The 10,635-nt window shown below is 39.1% G+C and overlaps 1 protein-coding gene across 1 annotated transcript; it reads right to left on the reverse strand.

Moving 5' to 3' along the window:
- Positions 1 to 999: 999 nt before the first annotated feature.
- chrnd (cholinergic receptor, nicotinic, delta (muscle)) lies at positions 1,000 to 9,111 on the reverse strand. Its single transcript, XM_028569456.1, has 12 exons — positions 9,017 to 9,111; positions 7,959 to 8,104; positions 7,592 to 7,636; positions 7,390 to 7,499; positions 6,771 to 6,926; positions 5,869 to 5,978; positions 4,662 to 4,862; positions 4,125 to 4,236; positions 3,907 to 4,021; positions 3,581 to 3,791; positions 1,762 to 1,880; positions 1,000 to 1,376 (listed from the first exon to the last, which is right to left on the reverse strand). The coding sequence occupies exons 1-12, from the start codon at positions 9,072 to 9,074 to the stop codon at positions 1,194 to 1,196; spliced, it is 1,566 nt and encodes a 521-aa protein (XP_028425257.1). The 5' UTR covers positions 9,075 to 9,111; the 3' UTR covers positions 1,000 to 1,193.
- Between the last annotated feature and the right edge of the window lie 1,524 nt (positions 9,112 to 10,635).

Consider the following 10,635-nt stretch of genomic DNA (forward strand, 5'->3'; position numbering starts at 1 on the left):
AACGGGTCGATTTGACCCAAAGTCAACACAAGGGTTAACAATAATTTAGTTGCACACAAAAAGTATCATGATCAGTTGTTTGGCGGTTTCGGCTGTGTCTGATGACAATGAGTCAGGTTACTGCGGACTATCAACAGTGATAGCGGCAAGACAGGCGGTGGAGGATAGTGTGAAAGAAAGGACATCGACAAAACAAAAAACATGGATAAAAAAACGGTGGAGCCACAAAACGGAAAGCTAAAAGCGAGGATAGCAGAGAGGATTTAATTAGGAGAAATATTCCAACCATCTCCACTTTTTTCAAAAGTCGGCTCGAGGCTAATAAAGAGCCTGGCCGCGGCTGCGGTGAAGCTAGCGAAGATGAGTTCAGCATCACAACATCCAGCCTGGCTATTTTCAGATGAACAATTAGAACAACATCAGCACCCTGAGCATCAGCAGCACGACACGACAGAGAACCACAGCCCGGCTGGAGTGACAGACACCTGTTCAAGTGCCCCCCCCCACCACCCACCAACACAGTCTCCGACTCCGCTTGAGACCGAACCGAAGCAGGCGCCATTAAAGTTATTAAAAAAAAATTGAAAAGTTGGTATTTAGCAGATGCATCCATCTCACAATCTGTTGAAGAAATGTTACAGGATGCTTTGAGGCCATAAGATAAAATAAATAAATGTGCCAAAAAACTAATTAACTAACTTTGAACTATTTTCCAATTTCTAAGTGGTTTTCATTCCTATATCTGGAGAACATTTTAAACATTTGAAGGTTTAAATTAGAATCATTGTAAACCTAATCTGTAGCTATTCGAAAAGTTTTTTTCCCCACACAAGTCTTTTTTATTTAAAGCTATTTGTGTCTTTTAATTACTCAAAATTCAGCTCAGTTTTCATCATCAAAACTCTCTTTGGTCTTCAAGTATTGAAAACTGTGCAAACAATATTTAAAACGGATTAAAATGCATGTAGGACAACCGAAACAGAAATAAAATCAAAGATGTCTGCAGAGTGTAAATGTTTATTCAAACCACACAAATATAATTTAAATAGCATTATACTGATTTAGTTATTCACTTCAAATTTAAGTGAAGAAAAAACACACACATCCATGTACCTGGTTGTCAAGCAAAAATAATTAAAAAGCAACAAAGCAGTGTGTGTGTGTGTGTGTGTGTGTGTGTGTGTGTGCGTGCGTCACAGCAGGCGTGGGGTTTCCTCGCTGTAGTCGTGCGGGTCTCCTTTGAAGGGCAGGTGTGGAGGGTGGTTACAGATTCCCATCAGGAAGATGATGATGGTGCCAATGGTCATCACCGGGGTAACCAGGAAGAGACAGAGGCGGTCCACCGTACGAGCAATGCCGCTCCAGTTATCTTTCTCCTGTGAAGAGAGAGAAGTATAGAGACAGGTGGAAAAGAGAGAGAGAGAGGGAGGGAGGGAGAGAGAGAGTGAGGGAGGGAGGGAGAGAGAGGGAGGAGCTTCAAAGTTATTTTCATTCACTAAAATCGTGTGATCTTATTTTTCAGCATAATAATTAACTTTATTTGTATCGCACTTTTTTTTTTAACAAAGTTCCAAAATAAAATACACATATACGGATCATAAAAACCATGGGATTAAATAAAATAAAGTTTTAAAAAGAATGGCAAGAGAGGGATGCTAAAACACAGCAACATATGACATATACATAAACACTTTCCTATAAAGGAATGTGCTAAGCCTCTGTTCTCTGCAGTGCATCATCCTGTCTTTCTCTCCGTCTCACCTCGTTGTAGTCGTTCTTGTGGTGCATGTGTTTGATGATGTAGTTTGCTCCGTCCACAGCCGGCTTGATCTCCGCATACAGCTGATCCGTCACCCCCCCGTCTTCCGGCGGCTTTACAACTACACAGAGAGCAGAATAATAAGGAAGAGAATGGGGGAAGCTCGGAGAGGAAGTCGAGGTTAAAAAACTATACTTAATGTGGTTGAAAAGTGAGATTTCTTCTACATCTGGATTTCATTTACTTGTTGTTTCAATATCAAATTATGATTATGTTTCAAAGTGTAGTTAGTTAGGGACTGTATTGTCCATGTTGAGGAGAAGTGTCTTTGGCTTCAAGGCAAAAACAACACAGGACAATGATAAGAACAAACTGTATCAACAAACATGATTTGAAATATATAAATGCTAAAAAGGCACTGAGAGCGCTGTCCTCTGCCAAGGCCTGTCCTATTTCACACATAGGCTATTAATAAAGATGAACAACGCAATTTCACTTCCTCCTGCGGTACAAAAGTGATCCAAAAAATCCCAGACACGAGCGCTGCTATCTTGTAATTTGGAGCCAGAAGGTGCATCTCATGTCGCTTAAATTGCCTCCTCGACTCCTCCACTTGCCTCCCTTCCTCGCGTCTTAGTCCCTCCCACCGAGGAAGCACGGGAGAGACGTGAAAATGATAGGAGAGAGGCAACGAGCAAATGTGTTTTTAGAGGGATGAGACGTTTCCTCTGAAGCGTCACATTAATTAGTCAGTTGTTGGGCGGAGTTAGCAACTCCTTCAGCTGTACGGCTTCCGGTAAGGCTGCTATCTAAAGGAGTGAATCTTCACTGATCTCCCGATTCGATTATGATTATCATGTCAGCAATTCGATTGGATATCTTGATGCATCACGACGCGTCAAATACATTTTTCTATTAAAGCCATGTAGGATATTTAATTCATAGCTTTTTAAGCTTCAAAAACAAAACATTCTGCAGTGCTCTAATACTAAATAAATTGGATACATAAAACTACAGCACTGAGCACATGGCACTTCCTGAATGTGCAAAACATAACAGAATATGTAAACAGAAATGTTGTAAGGCCTACATTAAATTGTAAACAGAAATAATCAATTATGGCCCGGCCGATTATCGATGCAGCATCGTCCATGTTCACGATTCGATGCATTGATTATTTGATTAATTTCAACACCTCTACTGCTATCGTGTATCCTGGCGTATAGCTCCTCCATAATCCCTCCTCGATGCTCGCTCCTCGGAGCAGAAATAAGAGCTTTGAGGCGGCCTTCACCGAGGAGCGACATGAGAAGCACCCAGAGTCTAAAATCTATTATTATTATACACCGCCTGGCCAATCACAAGTCAATCCCAGCTGTCAATCATGATGTTTCAGCCCATTTTTATAGCATCAAATAACTAATAAAACTAAACTGATCTGAAAAATAATTTAAAAAAAAAAATCAGCGTGATTAGATACCTAAAATGACAGAAACCATTTTTTTTTTATTTAAATGTCTTTGGCGTGTACTTTGATTTTGTAGTTTGTAGTAGTAAGAGAATCAGGCAAATAGTTTTAAATATTCATTGATATGGGGCGCCCTTGTAGCTCACCTGGTGGAGCGTGAGCCCCATGTACCAAGGCTCAGTCCTCAACTCAGCGGCCCGGGTTCGATTCCGACCTGCGGCCCTTTGCTGCATGTCTTTCCCATCTCTCTCCCCCCCATCCTGTCTACAACTGTCCTATCAATTAAAGGCCAAAATGCCCCCAAAAAAATTATCTAAAGATAACAAAATATCCATTGATATTATTGGACGTACTTGCTGCGTGTGTGGCTCGTGCCGTCAGTCCGTGCCTCTCCGACTGTTTCTCGAACATCAGCTCACTGCGGGACTTGACGCTGTAGTACTCCTCCGCCGAGGCGATGTAGCCCACTGAGCTGGATCGCCTTGGCAACGCTCCGTCCCAGTAAGGCTCCGGCTCTGAGGGCTGGGACATACGCAGGATGCGGGGCAGCCGCTCAAGGAAGAACTGGAGAAGCATGTTTAAAGTCATGATGTGCAATTACAAAAACTACAGTTCACACACATTAGAGTATGTGTGTGTGTCCAATTGTTGTGTGTATGAGTGAGCGTGTGTCCGTTACCCTCTTGGTCCAGTCTGACATGACGTGTGTGCTCGGTGTCCTGAAGTGCAGGTTCAGGACAACCACACAGTTCAGCACCACGATCGTCACCAACACCATGATGAACATCAAATATCTGAGACACACGCATACAAAGATGTCGTAAAATGTTGAGAAATTCGGGAGAGCTCTGCATTCATTTATGGCTTTCTTACTCATTTTGTTTGTGAGGTACTTACTTGACAATAAGTGGAACAGACATGGAAGTCTCCGGCAGCCTTTGAGAGATCAGCAGCAGGAAGACAGACTGAGCCAGCAGCACTGAGATGGACAAAGTCATCTTCTCACCACCTACACACACACACACACACACACACACACACACACACACACACACACACACACACACACACACACACACACACACACACACACACACACACACACACACACACACACACATATCCAAAGTGACGTAAGTTAATGTTTATATTTCATGCGTTTCCTATAAGTTGAGCAGATATGAAGATACTGAGGTTGAGCTTGTTTGTTTTATATGTTGGATAAATGAGTATGTTTTGTCCTGTTGTTAGGATTGTGGGTCTTTGTTGTCTCAACTCGAGTTGTTCACGGACACTAAACTAATAAAAAATTAAGATTTGTGCATCCTTAAAAAGGTCAGTAGTACAAAAAAGAAAACGATTTTCCTCATAACGAAACAAGATTCCATTCATCTTCTCATAGAGGTAAGTTGAAAAACAAAAATGTGCACTGACTGTCAGCGGGCAGATAGTAGACGAGCGAGGCCAGGAAGGAGATGAGCACACAGGGAATGATGATGTTGACGATGTAGAAGAGAGGTTTGCGTTTGATGACCAGGTAGAAGGTGATGTCCTGGTGCTTGTTGCTCTCCATGGGAATGTGCTTGTAGGTGTTTCTCTTGGCTGGTCGGTGGATGATCTCCCACTCACCGTTCTCTGTCGAAAACCAGCGCGGAAAACAACGTAAATGACAGGACACATACGGGGAATGAGGTTCAGATCATTAAGACGGATATACTCCCCTAAATTGATGTTTCAAAGAGGTCATGTCCTCAATACTGTGTCTGGCAATAGAAATATTTTAACAACCTGAAAGGAAGTTTCTTGTGTTTTTTTAAAAAGTAGATCAACTTTAAAGTCAGTATCTCCAAAGTGACAAAATGTTCAGTTTAAATAAAATAAAATAAAGTGAAACGCCTAAAAATCTGGAAAATTGTATTCCTGTGAATTCTCCACAGTAAAATTTTAGACCATCATGTAGGGAGAAATGTCGCGTCAAACATGTCTATGGGACGGTGGGTTGAGCTCATGACGTCAGTATTTCTAAAAGTCTGGCTAAGGCCCCGATTCTTCAACATAAGTTTCATTCATTACACCCATTCAAGCAGCACAGGAGGGTTTTATATACCAGAAACAAAACTGTTGGATGAATGAAAATTTAAACACAGCTTTGTTAATAGATCCCATGCACTAGTGAGGCAAAAATGTTTGGAAAATGTCTGTTCTACAAATCCAAGGGTTTATTCTTTGTACAGTAAACATTTTAGGACACATCAGCTCTAAACTAAATTAAATAAATGTTCTTCATTCTAATATGGACTTTTGGTGCATCCCAATTTGCCATATTTACCACTATCTTAACAGTAAATAAAAAAATGTGGTATTACTTCAAAGGTGAAAGTTATTGGAAAGTTGTGTGCACATGTGCAGATGTTTTTAAAAACATCAGACCTATTAAATATACATTCGAAACTTTCTTATTAATTACTTTTGCACCCCCACACCTACATGCTAACATTTATTTATTTTAGCCCACTGTAACATGATGAGGACAGAATATTAGTTGTAAAGTTGTACATATGCTGCAATCTGTAGCACCAATAAAAATAGTTAAATATCCTGAAACATTAAAATATGAGTGAGAGATTGGGGGGACACTTACCTGTAAAGCTGGCAGGGTCAATGATGATCCACTCCACCGTCCATTTGCTGGTTTCGTCCTCGTCTTCCTTCAGCAGCATCCTGATCTCTTTGGCGTTGTAGGTCAGAGAGCTGCAAAGCAACGTGGGAAACGGAGTTTAAAATCAAATTGATGAGCAGTATCCTTAACTACAAAAATCTGCTAAAAAGAAAAGACAAATGCATGAAAAAAAGTTATTTTTAGCTGCACAAACGTTCTCAAGTTATCATCTTGATTCATGGTTTAGAAGCTCAACTTTTTGTTTGTTTTGGTTTTTTTGTAGATTCCTGCACCTTTATGATTAAACAATCAACATCGGAATCTTGATTTTCTCTCAGTTATCAGTATGTTCACACTTCATTATTCTGATCTGTAATCTGTTGTTGAGTCCACACAACTGAAAACCACATTATTATTAAAGTTTATTTAGATAGGGACTGATATAAAAAAACATAGCTAAGCTTAAACAGTCATCTGATGTATGTATCTTATCATGTTTTTAGATGAAGCTAATTCACAACACTTGTCCCTAGTAGGGCTTTTGGTTAACAATTTAAAATATAGATTAACATATGAAAATAAGACAGAAATGAAATAAAATGAAATTAAAAATGGAAAGAAAGTATACACCACTATAATATAATAACTATAATCCAAATACAGTCATAATTAGAGAAAGCAGATTCCATAAATTAAGTATTTAAATGATATTTGGACACAAAGTAAATATCTAAACATGGTAGGTTTTTTTCTTAACATATTTAGATCAACCTTGTCCAAGTGTCCTATTTCAGACAAATTCATTAGTGCCTTAAATGCACCAGAGTCTTTATGTAAAGCCATTCACCAGACAATACAAACACTGTCTGGTTTAAGCACCTTACGTGAATTTGAGCGTGCAGTTCTGCCAGTCGAATGGGAAGTAGTTGACGTTGATGGAGCAAGAGGAGCGGAAGATGGCGGGAGGTAACCAGTAGCAGAGACCAGTAGAATACACCAGTACGTTACAGTAGTAGGCCACCTGGAACTGGGCGTCGTTACTGACAGAGCAAGAAAGACGGTAGGATTACGAAACACATATGACATGATCGAAAGCTTTTATTATCCGCCAAGAAGTATATACAAGACAAACCGAAGAGGACCAAGGATTGAACCTAGGGGCACACCACAAAGCCGGGTTTTAGATGAAGAAGCACTGCTCCCCTCAGTTTATAGTTTTTTTTTAATTTAAATAAAATCACACATGTATTTACTCCTCTTCCATTTCTTCAGTTTCATTTGTTATTAAAATTTCAGCCCAGCCAGTTTCACAAATGTGCCAAAATCACTTGATTATTGTGGGTTTTGAAATATAAGAAGAGTACAACAAGTACTTCTCAATGCAAGTTTGGCCTGCCAAAAGTAACTGTATCATAGCTATATGACAGAATGACATTGTGTTTATTATAGATTTGGAAGAATTTCTTTCCACACATGAAAAAAAATAAGGAAAATTAATCTCACTTGTTTTCTAACACAATCTCTGGCAGCCAAACCATGCTGGTCGGCAGACGAAGTATATCGATGCCGTCAAACTCTGTCATATTCCACGACAGCCGGTAGTCTGTCCAAGTCTATCAGCAGACACACACATTGATATTTATCGGACATAAATGATTGAGGGACAAAAAAAGTCAACGTAAGTGAAAGAGTAACATTTACTTACGTGCTCTATCCATACGTTGGTCAGCAGAGTCTCGTCGACTTCTTTCTACAAATAAAGAACAAATAATAGATTAAAGAGGACCATCTCTCCATCCTGACTTTCTGTCTTTTAAAACTTGCTTGTTCTTCGTTAGACAAACTGGAGTATCAAAAAATGTTTTTAACTAAAAAAAGAAATTAAAAAAAGAAGTATATGCATACTCTCAAAGTGAAAAAAATAAAAGTAGACTTTCTGGTGTTAGTATCTGCAGGAGTATCAGAAATGTCACAAGGATACCCAGCCAAGGTACATGTTGAGCTTCACTTCAAACGGATAATTGTTTTAGCAAACCATACACACAGATGCACGCACGCTTTTAGGTCTGTACCAGAGAGATGAGGTTAGAGAGTGTGAGTGCGAGGTAAACGTCGACGGCTTCCTGCTGCTTCTCAACGGGACGCAGCTCTTTGTTGTATCCTTTCTCTTTTATCAGGTAGTTGATCAGACGCTCCTCCTCATTCCTGCCCCAGCACTCTGACACACACAGACACACATTTTTGTTTCTTCATGTTTTCAAAGCCACAGCTCTATCATTTAAACACACAAAGACAAACAGCATCTGAGAGTGTGTGAATACTTTCATGCCGCTCATATTTCAGGGTATCATCGCAGCTGTTCTGTGTTCAGAATACTACACTGCTGCTGTAATACCACCTGTCATGTACACACTGCAAATAACATTTCCCCTCTAAACACTTCTAGTTTACCACACGGCCATGTTTATTTATTTACTACAAAGATGGAGGTTCCAGAAAGCTACAATAAAATCTCACTTATTGTTTTGATTTTGTCTTGCAATTTAATTCTATTTATTTCTGACAACTACTTCTTCATTGAAAGGACTAATGCAGCGCTGCAACTAACAATTCTCTATAAAATGTCATAAACTAGATTTCAAAAAATGCCTGTCAAAAATTAAAGCCCAAGTTTACATATTCAAATGCTTGCTTTGTCTAACTATTATAAAAGAAGTGTTTTATATAAAACGATTAATTTGAATCGTTGCCATTGAGTTTTGTTGATTGACTAAATGATTGATCGACTAATGACTCACAGAGTTTATAAAATTTCACTGAGAAGAGCTGCAAAAACTTTTCAAGTGAGCGTTTTAGTGCCCTGTGTTACAAGCCTTTTTTTTAACCTTGTAAGCAAATAATTACAAGGGGGGAAAAAATGCAGAAAATCATTTGTTTAAGCATTAAAAAATAAAATTAATAGAAATATGAACAACTAACACCAAACAGCCGCTGCTTTAATACTAGAAAAGTCTGTTTGGGCCGTCAAAACCAGACTTCAGTGGAACTGTAGCTCACTCAAACTTTGGATAAAAGAAGTTTTACAACACAAGGTAAAGTCTTTGGGTGAAATTTTAAAACAGTAACTCACCAGATGAGAGCAGAGCGAGCAGGAACACGGTGCTCAGTGCTGCACCCTGAAGCTTCATGGCTGACTGGTGGTGACAAGAAGTCCGAGTGCTTTAAGCTGCCGACCTTCTGCCAACAGTCAGAGTGACGGACAGGCAGCAGCTGCAGAAACACAGAGGAGAGAAAATAGAAAACACACACACACAGAGAGAGAGAGAGAGAGAGAGAGAGAGAGAGAGAGAGAGAGAGAGAGAGAGAGAGAGAGAGAGAAGCCGGCTGCCATCACCTCCACTCTGTACAGGAAAGAGGGCGGAGGTCAGATATAGTAACAACATAATTAGAGATGACCCGATACCATTTTTTGCTTCACGATACGATACCTGAACCTGCGTATCGGCCGATACAGAGTACCGATCCGATAACAGTGTATCGTATATTTTATTATGTTTTAACAACTGTATACTACTATCCGTGTATGGATGTGATATGATTTCTATCTTTGTTGTCGGTCTGGCTCAGGTTAAACTCTTTGTGAAACATGAACAAACAAACGATGAATGCCACAGAACTTTCTGTTATTGTCCAGTTTGACAGTCAGTTATAACCGAAAAAGAACATAAATAAACTACTTTAACGTAGATTTTCTTCAGGTCTTTATTATGTGGTATTGGATCGGTGCATAAACTCCAGTTCTTCCAGATACCAGCATTTTAGGCAGTATCGGAGGTGATACTGATACTGGTATCGGAACATCGCTAAACATAATAACAACGATTCCTAACTTATAATTTAGTCTCCAATTTTCAAAAAGAATATATTTCGTCATAAGAAATGAGAGAAATATCATCCAAGGTGACTACAAATAAACTTTCAAATTTAAAACTTAAAAAAAAAACTGTCCCCATTACATTGTAGTACAAATAAATTGCAATACAGAAACATAAACATGTTTGAGTTAATTTAGAAACATGTGCTTGAGATGTAAAATGTATCTGCTTTGAATAATTAGTTTCATATGATTTCCATTAAAAAAAAAAAGGTTTACACTAAAAAAATAACTAAAAATGATCTTACAATTAAAATTCTACTCTATGCAAGTATTGGCTTCCAAAGTAGTTGTGATGTCTCAGAATAAAGCATCGAGGTGCACGCTTTTAAAAGGTTTTTTAGGCTACATTTTTCGTCACATACAGTAAACATCTCCTCTATCTGCTAGTTGGGCTGGTCCGAATACCATTTTTTGAGCTTCGAAGCTTCGGTAGTAATGAGCATTGAATATTCAAAGCTTCGGAGAGAGGGGGCTGAACATATTATTATTATCTCTTATAAAGGCAGGAATCTCTGTGTCTGTTTGCATTTTGATTATTTTGAGAACCTTTCATCCAAACGACTTCACAAGGGAGTGCAGTGTCGTATTTGGTGCAATATAGATAGACAAGCCAGACGCGTTCAGAATTAATAAACTTTTAACCTCTCAATGATCACCGTCCCGTCAACAGGACACTTTGTGACTGGGTCGTCGCTGTAACCTCGATAAAACTTCCACTCATGAGCGTTTTTCTAACTTTAAAGCATTACATCTTTAAAATATACAGCCATGTACACAACTGTTACAAAGTAACAGAAAATAAAACAATTCAG

Source organism: Perca flavescens, chromosome 22 (genome assembly GCF_004354835.1).
Source record: "Perca flavescens isolate YP-PL-M2 chromosome 22, PFLA_1.0, whole genome shotgun sequence".
Taxonomy (NCBI): domain Eukaryota; kingdom Metazoa; phylum Chordata; class Actinopteri; order Perciformes; family Percidae; genus Perca; species Perca flavescens.

What these genes read in the sequence shown, in the direction of transcription:
- chrnd (XM_028569456.1), bottom strand. Translation starts at nt 9,074, where the DNA reads ATGAAGCTTCAGGGTGCAGCACTGAGCACCGTGTTCCTGCTCGCTCTG. An exon ending in CCAACGTATGGATAGAGCAC is followed by an intron (nt 7,500 to 7,591) that starts GTAAGTAAATGT and finishes GTCTGCTGATAG; the next exon opens with ACTTGGACAGACTACCGGCT. An exon ending in ACAAGAACGACTACAACGAG is followed by an intron (nt 1,377 to 1,761) that starts GTGAGACGGAGA and finishes CTCTCTTCACAG; the next exon opens with GAGAAAGATAACTGGAGCGG.